The sequence below is a fragment of the Ahaetulla prasina genome, chromosome 15 (assembly GCF_028640845.1).
Source record: "Ahaetulla prasina isolate Xishuangbanna chromosome 15, ASM2864084v1, whole genome shotgun sequence".
In the NCBI taxonomy this organism is placed as follows: domain Eukaryota; kingdom Metazoa; phylum Chordata; class Lepidosauria; order Squamata; family Colubridae; genus Ahaetulla; species Ahaetulla prasina.
Genome location: NC_080553.1, coordinates 16,451,880 through 16,473,924, shown reverse-complemented (window position 1 = coordinate 16,473,924; position 22,045 = coordinate 16,451,880). Strand labels below are relative to the sequence as shown.

Here is a 22,045-nt window from a genome sequence, read left to right as displayed (position 1 = left end):
GTGGCAGGGAAAGGATACTGCAAAATCCCCATTCCCTCCTCCACTCCTGGGGGAAAGATATTGCAAAATCTCCATTTCCCACCCCACTCTGGGGCCAACCAGAGGTGGTATTTGCCGGTTCTCTGAACTATTCAAAATTTCCGCTACCGCTTCTCCAGAACCTGTTAGAACCTGCTGAATTTCACCCCACCCTACACCACTTCAGACCACTTCAAATGGTTATCCAACATTTTCTTAAAAACTTCCAGTGTTGGAGCATTCGCAACTTCTGGAGGCAAGTTGTTCCACTGATTAATTGTTCTCACTGTCAGGAAATTTCTCCTTAGTTCTAAGTTGCTTCTCTCCTTGATGAGTTTCCACCCATTACTACTTGTCCTGCCTTCAGGTGCTTTGGAGAAGAGCTTGACTCCCTCTTCTTTGGGGCAGCCCCTGAAATATTGGAAGACTGCTAGCCTGTTACTCCTTCTTTTCCTCTTCAATCCCACTCTTTCGGCGTCTTCCTTCCACAGAAGAGATTGAGTCCCTACCACTAGCCAACACGCCGGAGGTATTTGGCCTGCATCCGAACGCTGAAATCGGGTACTATACCCAGGCAGCCCGCGATATGTGGTCACATCTCTTAGAGCTACAGCCCCAAACAGGTAAGGCCCTCAAACGGTTCAGCAGAATTGGACGAAAATGGGCCTCTGCTCTGCGTCGAGGCTCTAAGGGAGAAGCCCATCCAACTCTGCTGACCATACCTTCCTAATTTTCACTGCCTGGAATAAACAGCTAAAAAAAAAATCTATAAACAAATAGTTGAAAATTTTGCTGGAATATACAGGCTGTCCCCCAACTTAACGGCCGCGATTTAACCCGACGTTTCTGTTGTTCAAGCGAGATATTTGTTAGGTGCATTTTTTGCCCCGTTTTACAGCCTTTTCTCGCCGCAGTTTGTTAAGTGAACCGCTGCCGTCGTTAAATTGGTAAGGCGGTTGTTAAGTGAATCTGGCCTCCCTCATCGGCTCGGCTTGTCGGATCACATGACCCCTGCGGGACACTGCGGCCGTCATAAAGACGAGCCGGTTGCCAAGCCTTTGAATTTTGATCACGTGACCATGGGAAGGTCATCAGGGTGAAAAACGATTGTAGGTCGTTTTTTTTCCAGTGCCTTTGAACAGTCACTAAATGAACTGTTATAAGTCGAGGACTACCCGTATTAACCCCCCTCCCAAAAAAACCCCAACAACCTCACTTCAATCAGCAGAAATTTCCCACTCTGCAACGTTGGATTCATCATCACCCAACGAAAAAGGTTTTGAGGTACCTGCCTCCTCCTCCTCCTCCTTCTCTTCCTCCTCCTCTGTCCAATTGATTTGTCTTGATTTTAGGGGAATCCGGTGCTGGGATCAGCCGGGACGAGTACATCGGTCAGGTCGCCAAGGACATTGAGAACAAAATGCCCAAGGTCTTCGATCTCGACCATATCCGGAAGGTTTTGGGCATCGACATCTCGCCAACCACGGTGGTGCTGCTGCAGGAACTGGAGAGGTTCAACAAACTCATCGTCCGGATGACCAAGTCTTTGGCTGAGCTGCAGAGAGTAAGCAGAGAACCATCTCACCCACCCCGTCTAAACTCTCCCTCTTTGCTAGACACAAGGACAGCTTTTCCCCACATGCCGTCGCTCTGCTAAACAACTAATTCACACAACACTGTCAAGACTATTTACTGTTCTTCTTCTCAGCCTTCCTGTTACCTCTCTTCTCCCACGTAACGACTGTAACCTCGTTGCCTGTAACTCTACGATTTATTATTGCTTTTATTTGTCTCCTAGTACGATTCGATTGCTTATTTAGTAACCTATGGCTATCGCTAAGTGTTGTATCTGGTGATTCTTGATGAACATATTTTATTTTTTTCCTTTTATGTACTCCGAGAGCATACGCACCAAAGACAAATTCCTGGTGTGTCCAATCACACTTGGCCAATAAACTATACTATTCTATTCTATTCTATTCTATTCTGTTCTGTTCTGTTCTGTTCTGTTCTGTTCTGTTCTGTTCTGTTCTGTTCTATTCTAATTTTCTTCTATTCTATTCTTTCTATTCTATTCTATTCTATTCTAATTCTATTCTATTCTATTCTAATTTTCTTCTCTTCTAATTTTCTTCTCTTCTATTTTCTTCTATTCTATCCTGCATTCCTATATTCTATTCTATTCTATTCTATTCTATTCTATTCTATTCTAATCTAATCTAATCTAATCTAATCTAATCTAATCTAATCTAATTTTATTTTTGTCTCTCCTCTCCTCTCCTCCTCTCCTATTCCTATTCCTATTCCTATTCCTATTCCTATTCCTATTCCTATTCCTATTCTATTCTATTCTTCTATTCTCTTCTCTTCTATTTTATTCTCTTCTATTCTATTCTCTTCTCTCTTCTCTTCTATTTTATTCTATTCTATTCTATTCTATTCTATTCTATTCTATTCTATTCTATTCTGTTCTATTCTATTCTAATTTTATTTTCATCTCTTCTCCTCTCCTCTCCTCTCCTATTCCTATTCCTATTCTTCTATTCTGTTCTATCCTATCCTATCCTATTCTATTCTACTGTACTCTACTCTATTTCCCCCCCTGTCTTGAGTGCCAAGTATACCAACTATCCTTCGTGTCTTCTGCCCAGGCCTTGGCTGGGGAGGTTGGCATGAGCAACGAACTGGACGAAGTGGCCCGGGCTCTCTTCAATGGTCACATTCCAAACATCTGGAGGAAGTTGGCTCCCGATACGCTCAAGAGCCTGGGCAACTGGATGATTTATTTTAAGAACAGGTTTCTGCAGTACACATCGTGGGTAAGTAGACACGGCGCCTTCGCAGCGCCCTTGTTAAGTGGGGGAGGGGCCTGTGCTTTGACCCCCTTTCCAGAGCATGCTCAGGTCACACTGACATATAATGTATTGGCAAATCCATCCTTGGAAGACTTGCATCCAGTTTTGGTTGCCATGACGTAAAAAAAGATGCGGAGACTCTAGAAAGAGTGCAGAGAAGAGCAACAAAGAGGATGAGGGGACTGGAGGCTAAAACATATGAAGAACGGTTGCAGGAACTGGGTATGTCTAGTTTAACAAAAAGAAGGACTAGGGGAGACATGATAGCTGTGTTCCAATATCTCAGGGGTTGCCCCAAAGAAGAGGGAGTCAAGCTATTCTCCAAAGCACCTGAGGGTAGAACAAGAAGCAATGGGTGGAAACTGATCAAGGAGAGAAGCAACTTAGAACTGAGGAGAAATTTCCTGACAGTTAGAACAATTAATCAGTGGAACGACTTGCTTGCAGAAGTTGTGAATGCTCCAACACTGGATGTTTTTAAGAAGCTGTTGGATAAGCATTTGTCTGGAGTGGTGTAGGGTTTCCTGCCCAAGCAGGGGGTCGGACTAGAAGACCTACAAGATCCCTTCCGACTCCCACCCCTCGTCCTCCTCTGATTCGGCTGCTGGAGGGGCCGGCGGGCCCACAAGCCACAGCACAAACCTTGCTGCCCTTAGGTTGAAGAAAGTGAGCCCAGCGTCATGTGGCTGTCGGGGCTGCACATTCCCGAGTCGTACCTCACGGCGCTCGTCCAAGCCACCTGCAGAAAGAACGGCTGGCCGCTCGATCGCTCCACTTTATACACCCAAGTCACCAAATACCGGACCACAGACGAGGTCACGGAACGGCCGGGCCAAGGTAAGGCGTCCCCCTGGCATCCATTCAGGGAGCCCACAAACCTTCTGGATGAACTGGCTAGATTTAGGACCCCGGTTGAGCCCGACGTTTCCGTCGCTAAGCGAGACAGTTTGTCGAGTGAGCTTCGCCTCCCTTTTGCCGCCTTTCCTGCCCCCCTCCCCCCCCGTTGTTAGGTGAATCACTGCCGTTGCTAAGCTAGGAAAACGGTCATTAAGGGAATCTGGCTTCCCCATTGACTCTGAACGTCAGGCGGTCGCAAAAGGGGAATCACGTGAGCCCGGGATTTTGCGGCCGTCGTAAATATGAGCCAGTTGCCAAGTGAATTTTGATCAGATGACGGTGGGGATGCTGGAAGTGGTTGCTAAGTGTGAAAAACGTGCGTGAACAGGGCCTTTCAGCAAGGACTTGTAGAGCTATAACAACAGTTTATTAAACTTACACGCTGTCTGTCTCTGGCCAACTGCTGATCTATATCTCTTCTCTAACCAATTATAAAATTGTCTCCATCCCTTATAGTCTTCTGTCTCCTCTCTCTCTTTTTTTTTTAATTTGCATTTATATCCCGCCCTTCTCCGAAGACTCAGGGCGGCTTACACGATGTCAAGCAATAGTCTTCATCCTATTTGTATATTATATACAAAGTCAACTTTTTATTGCCCCCAACAATCTGGGTCCTCATTTTACCGACCTTATAAAGGAGGGAAGGCTGAGTCAACCTTGGGCCTGGTGGGGCTTGAACCTGCAGTAATTGCAAGCAGCTGCTGTTAATAACAGACTCTCTTAGCAGTCTGAGCCACCCGAGGCCCCCCCCCCTCTCTCTCTCTTAATTATCAGGGTCAATCCATTCATTTCTGCACCTTCTAATATTTCCTGAATTATTTCCTCTTCCGAAGGGACTTTCCATCTTTGCGCAAATATTTATCCTTGCTGCAGTTATTACATGCATAATCAAATATGTATGTTTTCTTTACTCATTTTCTCCGATCACTTTCTTCTCCTTCCCGATGGTAGGAGGGTAAAGAAGCTACGAGTACAGTCCCTGTATGTGCTAGTCTTGTATTTGTTGAGGGTGTGTGTGCGCGCGTGTGCAGCATTTCTAAAATGCGAGGTAGCTGAGGATTCTCTCTCTCTTTCTCTCTCTCTCTTTCTCTCGGGACTGGGGGCTCGCCTCCCTTCTCCTCCCTGCAGGGTGTTTTGTCTCCGGCTTATACTTGGAGGGGGCCGACTGGGACCTGGAGAACGGCTGCCTTACCAGGAGCAAACCCAAAGTGCTGGTGGTAGATTTGCCCATCCTGAAGATCATTCCCATCGAGGCCCATCGGCTCAAGCTGCAGGTAGGAGCGGAGGTTACAAGCTGGTGGTGGATTTTTTGATTTTTTTTTGGCGTGGTGGTGGTGGGGGGACAGAGACAGGATATTCCTTCCCAGACCAGGGAGGACCTTTTCTTTCATTGATTTGGGCATCGATGGGCACGTTGGCATGTGGTATGGCAATAGTAGGGCCCTTGGTGCTCTTAGAGTTTGATTGGGTTTCTTAAAGACGTTTCACGACCCTACTAGGTAACTTCATCAGTGCTATAGGGAGTGGGGTTTTGCTCTCTATTTATATACAAGAGCCTTGCCCTCATCAATGTAGGTGGGAGTGGACTTACCGGTCCTTCGAATTCGACTGTTGTTTAAGAGTTTGTGGCATTAGTTCCTTGACTGGAGTGTTGTTTACTGCTTGGATATAAATGGAGCAAACCCCACCCTCTCTTCTAGCACTGATGATGTTACCTAGTTGGGTCATGAAACGTTTGCGAGAAAACACCAAGCTCAGAGAGCACCAAGGACCTCACAGTCCTCCTCCTCCTCCTGTCCCACTCCCTTCTAGCACTGATGTTGTGATCTAGTTGGGTCATGAAACGTCTGCAAGAAAACAGCCAAGTTTAAAGAGCATGCAGGACTCTGCAATCCTTTCACTCCTATCCTCTATCTCTTCCTTCCTTCTTTCCTTCCTTTCCTTCCTTCCTTCCTTCCTCCCTCCCTCCCTCCTTCCATATCCCACTCCCTTTAGCACTGAGGATGTTATCTAGTTGGGTCATGAAACGTTTGTGAGAAAACTATCAAGCCCAGAGAGCACCAAGACCCCACAGTCTTCCTCCTCCTCTCCCACTCCTTTCTGACACTGATGATGTTACCTAGTTGGGTCATGAAACGTTTGCGAGAAAACCACCAAGCTCAGAGAGCACCAAGGACCTCACAGTCCTCCTCCTCCTCCTCTCCCACTCCCTTCTAGCACTGATGTTGTGATCTAGTTGGGTCATGAAACGTCTGCAAGAAAACAGCCAAGTTTAAAGAGCATGCAGGACTCCGCAATCCTTCCACTCCTATCCTCTATCTCTTCCTTCCTTCCTTCCTTCCTTCTTTCCTTCCTTTACTTCCTTCCTTCCTTCCTCCCTCCCTCCCTCCTTCCATATCCCACTCCCTTTAGCACTGAGGATGTTATCTAGTTGGGTCATGAAACGTTTGTGAGAAAACTATCAAGCCCAGAGAGCACCAAGACCCCACAGTCTTCCTCCTCCTCTCCCACTCCTTTTTGACACTGATGGTGTTACCTAGTTGGGTCATGAAATGTCTGCGAGAAAACCACCAAGCTCAGAGAGCACCAAGGACCTCACAGTCCTCCTCCTCCTCCTGTCCCACTCCCTTCTAGCACTGATGTTGTGATCTAGTTGGGTCATGAAACGTCTGCAAGAAAACAGCCAAGTTTAAAGAGCATGCAGGACTCTGCAATCCTTTCACTCCTATCCTCTATCTCTTCCTTCCTTCTTTCCTTCCTTTCCTTCCTTCCTTCCTTCCTCCCTCCCTCCCTCCTTCCATATCCCACTCCCTTTAGCACTGAGGATGTTATCTAGTTGGGTCATGAAACGTTTGTGAGAAAACTATCAAGCCCAGAGAGCACCAAGACCCCACAGTCTTCCTCCTCCTCTCCCACTCCTTTTTGACACTGATGGTGTTACCTAGTTGGGTCATGAAATGTCTGCGAGAAAACCACCAAGCTCAGAGAGCCCCCAGGAACCCCCAGTTCAATCCTGAGCTACAATTACTCACTTCTGTAAGTTTTGTCTGATTTTTTTAACGAAGACATCATGATGGTTTTGGTATTTTTTTAGAACACTTTCCGGACCCCAGTCTACACGACGTCCATGCGGAGAAACGCTATGGGGGTAGGATTGGTATTTGAAGCTGATCTCTTTACCACGAGGCATATTTCTCACTGGGTCCTCCAAGGGGTTTGCCTCACCTTAAATGCCGATTAAGCATCGGTGCAGCCAATTTGTGGGGAAAAAGAGGTGAAGAAAGGCGACAGTTGAAAAACCCAACTTTCCTTCCTTGCCTTGGGCCACCGGAGGCTCCCTGGTTGCAAAGTTACTTTTGGCAGGTTTGTTTAATTTTCAGTTGCCAATTCTTGTTCTGTTTTTTTTTTAAACAAATATTTATATATTGCACTTTATATCAATAAATAATTTTGCAAATGTGTTTGATGTAAAAGACGTAGTTTGGGTATGTGTGTCTAAAGCTAAGATGACACCCAGGAAAGTTTTAACTTATTTAACTTATTATCCCAAAAATAAATATGTGACTTGATACAGTTCCACAAAATGCCATGGGTTTCATTACAGCGGATTAACTTGTCCATTTGCCTTGAAAATAGATTTATTTGGTCCTTTTTTTTTTTTTTTTTGGCCGATTTTTCTCGGCGTGGATGCAATTTTAATCTCTGTCTATTAGTGAAATTACACCAGTGAAGATTGTCACCTTAATCTGTAAGAAAGATTAAGCGCATTTTTAAATTTCACGGTGCGTTCCTCTTAAATTCTTGGGATCAGTGGCTTGGCTGTAAAATTTGACCCAGAAAGAAGCGAGAAGGTTCTAAATCGATGCTAGTTCATGCCAGGCATTTTAAAATGGGTATCATGTTCAAAGTAAGTCCCTTTGTCATTCCAGTAAACACCTACCTAAATCAGGGTTTCTCTGTCTCTTGGTAATTTGAAGACCTGTGGACTTCAACTCCCAGAATTCAAGATGCTGGCTGGGGAATTCTGGGAGTTGAAGTCCGTCGGTTTTCAAGTTACCATAGTTGAGAAACACTAAACGTTTTTTTAAAAAATTCACCACAAAAGGAATATCATAAGCTTACCTTGAAAAGTACAATACTGTATTTTTCGGACTATGAGACGCACCGGAGTATAAGACGCACCTTAGTTTTTGGGGAGGAAAATAAGAAAAAAGCTGATTGGCAGGTGGATTGGCCTCCCGAAATACCCTCAATCAGCTGTTCCCAGAGGTGAACTTTAGCAACAGGTTCCTTGGTTGTGAGCTCTGTGCCTGGCTTTTTTGGGCTTTTTTTTTCTGCCTCTGAAACTCTGTTTCAGAGGCTTTTTTTCCAGCCTCTCAAACGGAGGTTTTGGAGGCTTTTTTTCCAGCCTCTCAAACGGAGGTTTCGGAGGCTTTTTTTCCAGCCTCTCAAACGGAGGTTTCGGAGGCTTTTTTTTTCAGCCTCTGAAACCTCTGTTTCAGAGGCTGGGCAGGGCTACATTCGGACTATAGGACGCGCCCAGATTTTCATTCTCTTTTTGGGGGTAAAAAGATGCGTCTTATACTCCAAAAAATACGGTAATCTTATTCCTTTGGAATTTTTGGGTGCTCAGTCACTGGAGGTTCTTCAAAAGAGACTGGACAACTACTTGTTTGAAATGGTATGGGCTCTCCTGCTTAAGCAGGGGGTTGGACTAGAAGACCTCCAAGGTCCCTTCCAACTTTGGTTATTCCTATCCTCCAGCTGAATTTTGAACTACCAGATTGCAGCCCTTCCAACCAAGCACACAAGACCCTCATAATCACCCCGATGGTTGGTTGATTCTCCAACACAGACCCGTTCCACTCCACCATGGTGGGCGTCCGCTCTTCCCCTCCGCCCCCTTCCCCTCCCCCCCCCCCCGATTCTCCTCCACACCTTCAACAAAGGACACAAACAAGCTCAGCCAGGATTAGCAAAATAAGAGTTTGTTGGGATTTTAGTCGATTAGTAGAGAAAAACGTGAACAAAGAAAAAAAAGGAACATTGTGATCAAGATCACGTGGCGGAAAGGCGGACAGAGTATAGGGTGGGGTGTCTCTCTCCATCGGCTGCTCTTCCTTCCTATCACCACCACCCCCCGGACCTGAGGGGGGGAGTTCAAGATGCCCCTCCCCACCCCCGAAAATAAGAATTTATCATGACTGTGCGAAGTGACAGATTAGGGAAGGCCTTTACTGGTAAGAGCCGATACACACAGCGCGGCGGGGCAGATGGGTGAGCTGGCGGTTTTCGTTAGGGCTATGGAGGGCCAGGTGTGGGGCCCCCTCGGCACGCCCCGCATGAATGAAAGGCGCATCGGAGGCAAGCAATTCAGGCAGACACACCTGAGTTTGGCTACAGCGTTTCATTAGGTAGATAACTCTGCAATAGGAACAGGTGAGGAAGAAGTGACTCTAGTTCTGGAAAGATTTTGGCATGCACGCGGGGGGGGGGCACTCGGAAGAGGGAGGGAGAGGGGGGCTGCAGCCCGGCCCTCTGCTGACTGCCGAGAGTCCCCTCCAAGCGCCCGGGGTTCAAACAGTCCGATCCGTCCCTGAATGCTTGCGAACCATTTTGCTTCCGTTCACCTGGTCCACGGCCAGCGTCTCCACCTCGGGCGGCTGGGGCTGGGCGGGAGGGACGTGATGGATGCGGTGGGCCACCCCAACGTGGCTCTTGTGTTGCCTCTCCCGGGCCGGGCTGTGAGGCTCGGACGAAGTGCGCTCGGACGGGATGGGCGGGATGACTAAAGGCCTCTCTTTTGGAAGGTGCAGCTCGGTGGATTCCCTGGCCAGCAAGAAGGGTGTGGGGTCAGGCATGGCATCCACCGGCTCCCGCAGCAGCAGCTTACGGCTATCCGAGCCTAGTCGGTAAGCCTCCTCGAATTCAGGGTTGAGCGGCGTGGACAGGCTCTTCTTCATCCGGCGCCGCGGAGTTTCCGGAAGCTTCTCCTTGGGAGGAGCGGGTTTGTAGCCGGAGAGCACGGGGCTTCCGGACGGAGAGCTGTCCGACGTCCCGCTGGAGCTCATGAGTTTTTTCTTGGTGGCGTGGAGCTGGGAGGTCAGGTAGGCGATGGTGCCGGCCCGTTGCTCCAGTTCGCTGGAGAGCATGTTCAATTTATGGCTTTTCATCTTTAACTCTTCCAAGTATTTCTTCTCCCGCTCCTTGAGGGTGTTCTCCAGCACGGCGATCATGGCGTTTTTCTGCTCGAGCTCTTTCAATAACTCGTTATTTTCCATCTCCTTCGCTTTGAGCTGGGCCTCCAGCTCCTCGCATTTCCTTCTGAGCTCCTCGCTCCTCGAAATCCCATTTTCTGAAAAGAGGGAGGGAGAGAAGGAGGGGTTTTTAGTTTTCGAAAGGGGATTCGAGACGGGACCGAAAATTCTACGAAAACGAGCCGAGAAACGAAGCCAAAGAATAAGAACGCTTTTCCCAGAACCGTCGGTCGCTGGGGGGGGAAAAAAATCACCGCAGGCGAACTGCCTTCCCTGTAAAAACACCCCCCGAGGTTGCCAAAAAAGAAATAATGGGATTTGATTCAAACTCATAAAAACGGCAGCAGTGGAAATGGCCCTTCCACAAGATTTGAAGAAATGCCCTAAGTACGGAAGGAAGGTTTACGCAAATACGTCCAGGTGCCTCACCTGTCAAGTCTGAACTTTTGAGAGTCAGCTCGTAGGTCAGATCTGGAAAACAGACAAAGAGTTAGGATATCGTAGAAGCTCTCGGCTGAATCTTCCCGGGGAGACTGGGCAACTTGGAAACGAAATCCCAGAGAAGGTTAACGGGCCTTTCTGGAAAACACTTTTATGACCAATGACTTGCAGAGTGACCAATCTCCACACTGGGAAACCTACTTTATTTATGTGACACTTTTATCCACTTAAGGGATGCAGTGGCTCAGTGGCTAAGACACTGAGCCTGTCGACTGAAAGGTCGGCAGTTCGGCGGTTCGAATCCCTAGCGCTGTGTAACGGGGTGAGCTCCCGGGACTTGTCCCAGCTTCTGCCAACCTAGCAGTTCGAAAGCACGTAAAAAAAATGCAAGTAGAAAAATAGGGACCACCTTTGGTGGGAAGGGAACAGTGTTCCGTGCGCCTTTGGCGCTGAGTCATGCCGGCCACAGGACCCCGGAGACGCCTTCGGACAGCGCTGGCTTTGAAAGGGAGATGAGCACCGCCCCCTAGAGTCGGGAACGACTAGCACATATGTGCAAGGGGAACCTTTTACCTTTATCCCCTTATCTGTAAATGGCTATCAGCAGACAATAGAAGCTCCCTCTGCCCCCAAATCTGGACACATCAGCCAAGCCAAAGAATTAAAAATAAAATAAAATTATTATCCGCCCAGTGTATTCTCTTGCAAGATGGGTGGACTTCAACTCCCAGAATCCCCCAGCCAGCAAAGACAGGCAGTCCTCGACTTAACAACAGTTCATTTAGTGACCAAAATTAACAATGGCACCAAAAAAGGTGACTTAACGACCGTTTTTTTTCAGAGTTACGACCTTTGCAGCATCCCCGTGATCCAAAGTCAGGCGCTTGGCAACCGACTCGACTTTATGACGGTTGCGGTCTCCCGGGGTCACGGGATTCCCTCTGATAAGCAAAGTCAAGGGGGAAGCTGGATTCACTTAACAACCGGGTCGCTCACCTATATCGACGGGCGGCGATTGGCTTAACGACGGCGGCCGCAAAGGTCGTAACCCGGGGCTGAAAAACTCACCGAGCCAATGTCTCGCTTAGCAACGGCAGTGTTGGGTTCAATTGTTGGCCGTAAGTCGAGGACTACGTGTACACTGAGGAACCCCAAGCCATCTTTCCTTTTTCTCCCGGTTTACCTGTGCAGTGTTGCTGCAGACGGCGGATCTCGGTGTGCAGCCCCTTGAGGGTGTCTGCATGCTGCCTCTGGAGGAAAAGCAAATTCTTTTGGGCGCTGTGCAGCTGATTCTCCAAGTTCGATGCTGCCATCCTGGCATCCAGCAAATCTGGAGGGAGGGAAAGAAAGGGAGGGAAGGGAAGGGAGAGAGGGAAGGAAGGAAGGAAGGAAGGAGGGAGCGCACCTTTAGATGACACAGAAAGGAATCGCTTGGCAAGGAGGAGGAAAGAAGAGATCAAAACGAAGCCAGGGGTGGGTTGGGTTGAGTTGGGAGGAGACGATCGGCGCCACCCTACGAAAAGGCTAGCGAAGGCCGCATCGGCCACCTGCCAGGGTCCACGGAGAGCCCGAAAGTTGGAAATTGGGAAGGGTCTTTCCTTTCTTTTACCATCACTGATATTTTCAGTTGGAGCTGACCACCGGTAGAACTCTCCACCTGGTTGGGATAGCTGTGTGGTCATAATGGGTGAGAGGGAGGGAGGGAGGGGAGGGGAGTAGAGGAAGAGGGACGAGGCACTTCAGTTGGATTCACGTATCTATGGAACTGGCCACCAGAGAGACTCGGTAGTGGGGTCCGAAGAAGGAAATCGGCTGCCCAGGAGGCCTTGGATTACGCCCGGGTTTTTGTCCCCAAATCCTCAGAAGACCAAACAAACATTCATCAAGCCGGCAAATTCTGCCCTACAGGAATGCCGAACACCCAGTGGTGGGATTCAGCCGGTTCGGTGGAACCGGTAGTTAAATTACTGGCTGGCTCCGCCCCTTCCAGGAGTCCCCACGCACCTCATTTTGGCTCCCAGGTAAGTGCAGGAAGGTCCCCTAGGCCCCATTTTTGCTCCCATGGGTGTGTCCAGGAGGCCAAGTGCTACCCCCTTGGCCACGTCCACCGTGGCCACGCCCACCCAGCCGGTCATTAGGGCAGAGAACCGGTTGTTAAAATTATTTGAATCCCACCACTGCCGACACCTGCAAGGAACTGAAGAAGCTTCTTCGGATGAGAAGCGAAACATTTTCAAGAGGAAAAAATAATAATCCAAGAAAGTCGGAAAAATGCCTTTTTGGAAAAAAGTACTCCTGGGACAACCATGGTTTGGATGATTGAGAATCTCCATAGACACCTGCAAAGAAGTTTCTGGAAAGGAGGACTTCTCCTGCGTTTGGACCTCAACGTCACCACCAGGGAGTGGATGTTAGAGTTCCAGCGGACTCCCTGACAGGTGACTGATGGAGAAACCAAGGTCACTGGGGTAACACCTGAGCTGGCCAAGCCACCTCCACCTGCCAGCTTAGATGCCACCAGCCTGATGGAGATTTCGGATCAACCCATGATGATCCTTCCTTTCACACAACAGAGACTGAAGATCAACGGGGGCTGGTTTAGAGCGTTGGCTAAACCTTGATACTGTCAAACATTTTGAGCCGTGTCCATCAAGACTAAGGAGACCTCCATCAAGAGGGCATTTCAAAGCCGTGGTTCTCCAAAGAGGAACACGAGATCCGGGAGACATTAGAACAGCCCTTAAGAGAACAGTAACAGTAGCAGAGTTGGAAGAGGCCTTGGAGGTCCTCTAGCTCAAGCAGGAGAGCCTATATCACTTCAGGCGAACGGTTGACCAATCTCTTCTTAAAAATCTCTACTGGGGAGGGAAGCCATGGCAAATCTAGACAGCGTACTAAAAAGCAGAGACATCACCCTGCCAACAAAAGTGCGTATAGTCAAGGCTCTGGTTTTCCCAGTTGCAAGGGATGGCTGTGAAAGTTGGACCACAAGGAAGGCTGAGCGCCAAAGAATGGAGGCCTTTGAACTCTGGTGCTGGAGAAGACTCCTGCATCGAGATCCCTTGGACCGCAAGGTGAACCAACCGGTCAGTCCTAGAGGAGATCAACCCTGACTGCTCTTTAGAAGGCCAGATCCTGAAGAGGAAACTCAAATACTTTGGCCACTTAATGGGAAGGAAGGACTCCCTGGAGAAGAGCCTCATGCTGGGAACGATGGAGGGCAAAAGAAGAAGGGGACGGCGGAGAACGAGGTGGCTGGATGGAGTCCCTGAAGCAGTCGGCGTGAGCTTCAATGGACTCCAGAGGATGGTAGAAAACAGGAAGGCCTGGAGGAACATGGTCCATGGGGTCGCGATGGGTCGGACACGACTTCGCAACTAACAACAACTGTTGAAGGATAAGCAGTTTCGTTGGTTAATTGTTAATTTCGCTAGTTAAATTGTTCCCACTGTTAGGAATTTTCTCCTTAGTTTTAGGTTGTTTCTCTCCTTGATTAATCGCCATCCATCACTTCTTGTCCTGTTTTCAGGTGCTTTGGAAAATAGGTGGACCCCTCCCCCTTCTTCTTTGTGGCAGCCCCTGAGATATTGGAAGGTGGCTAGCAGGTCACCCCAAGTGAAGATTCTGGGCCAAAGGGAGAAATGGATTCTCCAAAGAGATCCCCCCCCTCCCGTTTTTTTTTCCAGACCCTCAAGGTCTCATCCCTCGCAGACATTTCTCACTGACATTATGTGTTTAGAAGAAGCAACCTCATCTGCAGATGCCTTGCTGAATGTTCCCCTCTGCCCCCCCCCAAATAAAAATAAAAATCAGGTGACGAAGCACAGCATGGTGTGACTCGCCCATCGGAGGCGAGAGTGGCTCTGAAGCTGGAGGGAAGAGAATCTGCTTTATGCAAGTCATATGATCTCAATTTTTAAGATTGATTCTCGGCGAAGTCTAAAAGACGTTCCTTGGCAGTGGACCAGTGACTTCATCCATTATCTCGGCAACGTTTCCAGGACATGCTGCTATCCAGCTCTCCTTCTCGGCTCCCGCAAATAGTTAAAACTAATGAATCTTGTAGGAATTTAATGTAGGTCGATGCTGACTTTTCTACTTCAGTTCTCTCTCCCTTCCTCTCTCTCTCTCTATCTGTCCGAGGCCAACTTGGAAGGTTTAGGAGAACCCAAGGTTATTCCATGTGGTTTTATTTTTCTTTGCAAAAGCCCAGAGTTTGCAGGGAAGAGAAGCCATTAACGTTTGTTTATTCCTGCCCTGGACCAACTCTACGGAATGCTACAGATCAAATTTTGGGCTTGAGAATTTGTCTTTCCAAATTTGGCCGCGGAGCAGCAGCCAAAAAAGCTAACGCGATCCTTGCTTGGTGGCATAAACAGAGGCGTAGAATCAAAATCACGTGGAGTGTTATTACCGCTTTATAAAGCCTCAGGAAGGCCCCACCTGGAATTCCGCATCCAGTTTTGGTCACCACGTTACCAAAAAAAAAAAAAAAAGAGGTTGAGATTTTGGGAAATGTGCAGAGAAGAGCAACGAAGAGACGAAAACGTGAAGAACGGTTGCAGGAATTGGGGATGGCCAGTCTGGAGAAAAAAGAAGGACTAAGGGTGACATGATAGCAATATTCTAGTATTTGAGGGGCTGCCCCAAAGAAGAGGGAGTCAAGCTCTTCTCCAAAGCACCTGAGGGCAGGACAAGAAGCAATGGATGGAAACTAATCCAAGAGAGAAGAACTAAGGAGAAACTTCGTAACAGTGAAATCTGTTAACTTGGCTTCAGAAGTTGTGGGTGCTCCGTCACTGGAGGTTTTTAAGAAAAGACCACCTGTCTGAAATAGTATAGGGTCCCCTGCTTGAGCAGAGGGTTGGACTAGAAGACCTCCCAGGTCCCTTCCAGCTCTGTCCTGAACTGAATTGTACTCAGAATTGTTCTCAATCGTGGCAACGCGAGATGTCTGAACCAGCGCTGACCTCAAGTGTTGAGAAACACTGATCTAGGGACTCTACTCTCCAGCGTGGAAAACATAAGCTGGGGTTGTTTTGCTGGCCATCTAATCACCGCCATTATCGGTCCCTCTCTAATTAGCTCAATTGCCAAGGATGCAGGAGTCATAAACTGAAGGAACTCACAAACCTGGACGGGAGTAGAGAAAAAACCCAGCAAAGAACAAGGGTTGAAAGTCTGCAATAGTGTAGCCTTCGTCCAGGATGATTCCAGTCTTCCAATACTTGAAGGGCTGCCCCCAAAAAAAGAGGGGGCCACCTTATTCGCTAAAGCAGCTACAGGCAAGACAAAAAGCAACGGATGGAAACTAACCCAGGAGAGAAGCAACCTAGAACGAAGGAGGAAATGTCTTGACCGGTGAGGACAATTAACCAGCGGAACGACTTGCCTCCAGAAGTGGTGGGTGCCCGATCGCTGGAGGCTTTTAAGAAGAAGACTGGACAGCCATTTATCAGAAACAGCCTAGGCCTCCTGCACAAGAGCAAGGGGTTGGGCTAAATGACCTCCAGGCTCCCTTCCAACTAAGTCACAGTTACTGAATTGGGCAGATCGAGAGAAATGGACAAACTCGGTAACCAAGTTAAAGTCGTCAGACAAATTGAGGTGGCCAGCATCCAGATAGAGACATACACACACAGAGACAGATATATGATAATAAGAAGTCTCGTTCTGGCTCTTTTCAAAAGCTGTAATAAATGATCCTGAGACTGACTGTCCTCTTTTTTTGGAATGCGAAGGCTGATTTCCATCACACCCTTGTGCCTTTCTCCCATCCTAATTTTCCAGACAGGCTGCTCTGGTTCCCTTCCAGCCGACCTGCGGAACCTGTCTCTGCAGTGTTATTTTTAGCCCCCTGTGACAAGGCAGTGATGGAGCAGGAAAGGGAGAACAATTAGGAGGACGTCAGTCAGTCAGTCAGTCAGTCGCCCGCACGACAAAAGGATGAGCTAACCTCGCCTGCTTTTCTTCCCTTCCTCCCCAAAAACACTTACTGGAAAGACGGACAAGCCCTACTACCCATCCCGGTGGGCCACACGACTCCCAAGCTGGCAGCTCCCGACACGGCGGCGTTGGTGGCCACTTGCCACCCACTTAAAGCCCAGTGCAGGCAAGATTTTGGCAAAGGCCGACAAACTATTTAGCAGAATCCTCCGTTGGTCTGTTCATTTTATTTCCTCCCACTGTCCTTCCACCACGAAAAACTGCAACAGTGGGAACCTTCTCTTTGAAAGCGTTTGAAAATCCCCTTCCCCATCAAAAGAAAAAAAGGGGAGTTTCCCCCATCCATTCCAGCTTTAGGAGGGACGCGTTGAAAATCAAAGACGCTCCTTTTTAAAGGTCTCCAATATACAAACCGATCAACAAGTCCAGTTAAGCAGGAAGAGGGAAGTGGCCGAGAGTCTAGACTTCCTAATGTTGCCGACCCCACCCTGATCTTCAGAACCATCACCCAACCAAGGTGGGCAGCTATAGAAATCAAATAATAACCACCCTGTGGTAGCAAGCGAGGCTGGTAGAAATAGATTGTAATGCACAACGGCTTTCCAGAGCGGAGTCTCGGAAAGCCGAGATACGATGGCTTAGCAAGACCCAGCTGCAAAATAAACAATATTTTTTTGTTTCGGGACCGTGCATTGCAGTAAAAGACCAAACCTCTCAAAACCAGAGGAAGAAAGCGAAGTTTAGCCTCCAGCTCTTACGGGGAAACAATAACCCTTTTACAGAGACCCTAAATTGAGACCCTAAATTGAGAGCCAGGGACTCATCCAATCCAAAAACTGCAGGCCTAAAATACACCTGCTTTGGCAGTTTCATACGGCTGGGCAGCGCCCCACGCGACCCATTAGTCTTGTGTGAATGCCGATGGGTGCGCGGCTCGCCGTGAATTACTCGCTGAAACATTCACTGCTTCACAAACAACAAGCGGTGACACCACCTGGCTTCATCCAATTAAATATAAAATCTGCTTAAAGATGCCACAAAGTTCACCAGCGTTACTGACCTTTGGAGACACACTTACTTACACCTTTTTAAGGCCAGAGGTCTGCAAGAAACGTCCTGTTTTAACGCCGTCTTCTAACTTTCTGGAAGTTTGTGAGCTCCGTCCCTCTCCTAGCGAGAAAAGGGCTTCCTTTAGAGGAAAATCTGAGCGGTTTTTTTTTATTCCGGCTGTGGTGCAGTTTCCTGCCCTTTACAACCTCACAAAAGAGCCGAGTCTGGTTTCAGCCACCCGGACTCAACAACTGCCTTGTCTACCATTCAGCACTTCGCAGCCATGATATTTCAAGCTCGTCCGGCTAAAAAAAAGTTAACAGCCTTTGAGAAGAGAAAGGTTCAAACGATGCATTCAAAAAAAAAAAAAAAAAGGTAGAATGCGCTAATGCCGGGAGACGATTCCGAAGAACTTCCCGGCTGAATAGAGAGTTAATATTTCATGTTTTTTAGGGCACCCCTAACTTTACGCAGGCAACCCCCCCCCCTTCAAGGCACGGCTGCCTAATTTTTTTCCCACGGAGAACGAACAGCCGTCAAAAGACTCCCCAAAAAGTACCGTGACAAGGGAAGGAAGCCCCCCCCCCACTCCCCCTCCACCCCCTGTGCCGTTCAGTTTTCCAAATAAAGCCTCACAATTTGGATCCCAAGACACCGACCGGATCCGATGCTCCCAAACGTGCAGCCTTTCCACTAAAAGTTAAAAATTAAACCCGCCGTAAAAAAAGTAGCACCGTTGACAAACTCACCCCCTTACACGTGCATTCTCAAAAATCCCTGCTCCCGAGGATTCACGCTCCCCCAAAAAGCCCCCCATCCACCCCCCCGCCCCGAGGATGGGAGACGGCGCGGTCCATTCAGCACCGCCGACTGCAGTGTTACCCCAGGAGTGAAATCTTGCTGCGTAAGACAGGAGGAAGCGAAAGGACTTGTCATTTGCACACGTATCTCTCTCACACACACACACACACCCCAAAAAAAAGACACTGTCTGTTTTTTCCACCTGCAATGCAGTCAAGGAACTTGAGGATCCACCCTTGGATTTTCCAAGCCCCCACTTAAAACCCCCACCCCCCACCCCAGCCCGTCCAACAGCGCCTTTTTCTTAAATTACCCATTTCCAGCACATCGCTAAAGGCTCAGCAACCCACCCCACTCCCAGTTCAGGCATTTTTCCATCCAGTGTGGTTAACAAAAGCGGGGAGGAGACCCTCCCATCCCGGCGATATCCCACCTTCCGGCTGGAGAAGCGTGTAGGATATCAGACAGCCAGACGGCTGGCTAGCTTGTGAGCTGGAGGGTGAGGGGGTGGTGGTGGGGAGGGGGGGGGGAGAGAGACAAGAGGGAGGGGCACCATTCTAGCGAGAAGCTGGACTTGGTCTGGTTGCTATCATTATCATGAAGGAAAAAAGCCAGCCGGGCCTGCGCTGAGACCGGAGCATCGCAACCATGCTACTAATCTTCCCCACCTTGCGTCCATCGGTCCGCACAAAGCTGCAAAGGAAAATGTGTTTGCATGCATGTGCGTATGTGTTAAGAGGAGGGGTCCTTCTCGCCTTCCCTCCCTCTGTCGGTGCCCTTTGGAAGCCTCCCTTTCTCTAAAGTGAAAACCAGACAGATTCTTCCAATTAAAAGGAGATTTAGGAAAACGGCCGCAAACCACACAATTATATTCCGCAGGCAGGTTTCGAAGCCAGCGGGAAACGCGGAGGGTGAGATTAGATTAATACAAAGGGGTCTTCGACTTACGATCACAATGGAGCCCAACATTTACGTCGTTAAGGGAGACACTGGCTAAGTGGGTTTTGCCCCGTTTTACGGCCCCGTCTTTGCCGCGGTTGTTAAGCGAATCACTGCAGTTGTTAAAAGTTAATCACGGGGCTGTTAAATGAATCTGGCTTCCCCACGGACTTGGGATCACGTGACCTCCCCCCACCCCCCGGAAGCTGCCATCGTCATAAATATGAGTCAGTTGCCAAGCATCTGGATTTTGATCACATGACCCCAGGGGATGCTGCAACGGTCATTAAGTGTGAAAAACGGTCACACTTTTTTCAGTGCTGTTGTAGCTTTGAACGGTCACTAAATAAACTGTTGTAAGTCGAGGACTACCTGTACACAGATAAGAGATGATAGATAAAGAGAGAGAGAGAGAGAGAGAATGATTATTAGATGAATGGATGGATGGATAGATAAGACAGACAGACAGATAGATAGATAGATTAAATAGATAAAATGATTAAATAGAATGATTATTGGATGGATGGATGGATGGATTGGTAGATAGATGGATATATAGTATGATTAGATAGATATATAGATTAAATAGATAGAATGATTATTAGATAGAAGGATAAATAGTATTAGATACGATAGATAGATCGATAGATAGATCGATAGATTAAATAGATAGAAAGAATGATTAAATATAATGATTATTAGATGGATGGATGGATAGATGGATAGATAGTATTAGATAGACAGAGATGATAGATAAATAGAGAGATAGAATGATTATTAGGTAGAAGGATAAATAGTATTAGATACGATAGATAGATAGATATAGATAGATAGATTAAATAGATAGAAAGAATGATTAAATAGAATGATTATTAGATAGATAGATGGATGGATGGATAGATGGATAGATAGTATTAGATAGAGAGATAGAGAGATGATAGATAGATAAATAGAGAGATAGAATGATTATTAGAATGATTAAATAGAATGATTATTAGATAGATAGATGGATGGATGGATAGATGGATAGATAGTATTAGATAGAGAGATAGAGAGATGATAGATAGATAAATAGAGAGATAGAATGATTATTAGATAGAATGATTAAATAGAATGATTATTAGATAGATGGATGGATGGATAGATGGATAGATAGTATTAGATAGAGAGATAGAGAGATGATAGATAGATAAATAGAGAGATAGAATGATTATTAGATGGATGGATGGATGGATAGATAGATGGATAGATAGTATGATTAGCTAGATAGATTAAATAGAATGATTATTAGATAGGATAAGTAGTATTAGATACGATAGATAGATAGATAGACAGATAGAGATATAGAGATAGATAGATAGATAGGTAGATAAAGTACTCACAAAGTTCAGAGCGTGGGGGACTCTCTCCTTAAGTGAGGGCTCCCCTAAAAGTCATTCCATGGGGGAAAACCACCCCCCTTACTTGGAGGGGGGGTTTCCTCTCAGCCTTCCCAGAGGGAGACCAGACCTCTCTCCTTAAGTGGGGAGGGGTCTCCACCTGTCATTTCTCGGGGAAAACCACCCCTTTGCCATATTGGGAGGGGTTGTCCTCAACTAGTGGGGGCTCCTCTAAGCCCCCCTCCGCCTCCTCCAGCTCCCTCCCCTCTTAAGTGTATGGGGGGGGGGCTCCCCTTCCTCAGTAATTCAAGCAGGCTGAGGTTGGGGTAAAACGGGAGGGGCGTCTGCCAAAGCCCCCCCCACCCCCTCAGCGCGGTGCATGATGGGAAGAACCTGCGGTTGTGGGGGAGGGGGCTTTCCGATACTCACCCGCCGCCGCCGCCGAGGCTCCCCCCGCCCCGCTCCCGGTCCTGCCGGGGGGAGGGAGGCCGAGGGGAGGGGGCGCTGCTCCCCCAATGGGAGCGACGAGGAGGAGGGAGGGAGGGGAGGAGGGGGACGGGGGTGACGTCGAGGGCAGGGGAACTGCGCAGGCGCGGAGGCTCAGGTGCAGCCGCGGCGAAACAGCTGCCGCGTTGCCACGGCAACCCGCTGGGCGCTTCCCCTGGCAGCGGTTGCCGGGTTTGTTTTTTTTCCCCTCCCCTCTCCCCTCCTTTCCGTTGACGGCTCCGCCCACTCGGGGGCGTGGCCTCGGGGGGGCGTTCCAGAGTCCGGGGGGCGGGGAAAGAGGAGCTGTGCGGAAGTTCCACCGGTGCAGCTTCACCTCTTTAGGAGTCCAAGGAAGCATTAATAATAATAATCTAATATCATCATCATCATCATCATCATCATCATCATCATCATCATCATCTAATTATTAATTAATTATTAATTAATTAATTAATTATTAATTAATTATTAATTAATTAATCTAATTATATCTAATTATAATCTAATAATAATAATAATCTAATAACCTAATAGGAGCATATAGTATATTAATTGCACTTTAGTTCGTTATGTATTAAGTTATTAACATAATAATCAGATAATATATATATAATAGTATATTTTATATACAATTGTATTTTATATACTTTTATATACTATTTTATATACTAGTATATTTATATATTAATATATTTTATATACTGTTATTCTAAATATATAATTATAGCAACTGATGATTTATTGCAGTAACACAATACGTAATGATTTAATGTGCAATTAATGTACCATATGTAGATTAGTATATTTTTATATACTATATATATATTTATATTATAAATTATATATTTATATATAATAATATAAATATAATTTATATATAAATTATAAATTTATATATAATAAATTATATAAATTATACACACATACACACACACACATACAAGAGGGACGTGGTGGCTGAGTGGCTAAGACGCTG

General features: G+C 47.3%; 2 protein-coding genes across 5 annotated transcripts in view; one reads left to right on the top strand and one right to left on the bottom strand.

The window, feature by feature from the left end:
- Positions 1-7,315, top strand: part of DNAH10 (dynein axonemal heavy chain 10) — a 97,140-nt gene extending 89,825 nt beyond the window's left edge. The window contains exons 74-79 of the mRNA XM_058158616.1: positions 510-641; positions 1,371-1,582; positions 2,670-2,837; positions 3,530-3,710; positions 4,899-5,044; positions 6,865-7,315. Coding sequence (XP_058014599.1) covers positions 510-641; positions 1,371-1,582; positions 2,670-2,837; positions 3,530-3,710; positions 4,899-5,044; positions 6,865-7,011 — 986 coding nt within the window. The 3' untranslated portion in view covers positions 7,012-7,315. The remainder of the gene's footprint in view (positions 1-509; positions 642-1,370; positions 1,583-2,669; positions 2,838-3,529; positions 3,711-4,898; positions 5,045-6,864) is intronic.
- A 1,449-nt stretch (positions 7,316-8,764) lies between these two features.
- CCDC92 (coiled-coil domain containing 92) lies at positions 8,765-21,169 on the bottom strand. Of its 4 annotated transcripts, none has more exons than XM_058158799.1 (4): positions 21,013-21,169; positions 11,652-11,798; positions 10,457-10,498; positions 8,765-10,125 (listed from the first exon to the last, which is right to left on the bottom strand). In XM_058158799.1, exons 2-4 carry the CDS (start codon positions 11,779-11,781, stop codon positions 9,347-9,349), a joined length of 951 nt encoding a protein of 316 aa, XP_058014782.1. In that variant the 5' UTR covers positions 11,782-11,798; positions 21,013-21,169; the 3' UTR covers positions 8,765-9,346. The 4 variants fall into 4 exon arrangements, with proteins under 4 accessions (XP_058014782.1, XP_058014780.1, XP_058014781.1 ...); XM_058158797.1 differs by having other exon boundaries at positions 11,652-11,799; positions 21,017-21,104; XM_058158798.1 differs by lacking the exon at positions 21,013-21,169 and adding an exon at positions 18,699-18,746.
- Between the last annotated feature and the right edge of the window lie 876 nt (positions 21,170-22,045).

What these genes read in the sequence shown, in the direction of transcription:
- CCDC92 (XM_058158799.1), bottom strand. Translation starts at nt 11,781, where the DNA reads ATGGCAGCATCGAACTTGGAGAATCAGCTGCACAGCGCCCAAAAGAAT. An exon ending in TCTGCAGCAACACTGCACAG is followed by an intron (nt 10,499 to 11,651) that starts GTAAACCGGGAG and finishes TCTGTTTTCCAG; the next exon opens with ATCTGACCTACGAGCTGACT. An exon ending in CAAAAGTTCAGACTTGACAG is followed by an intron (nt 10,126 to 10,456) that starts GTGAGGCACCTG and finishes CCCTCTTTTCAG; the next exon opens with AAAATGGGATTTCGAGGAGC.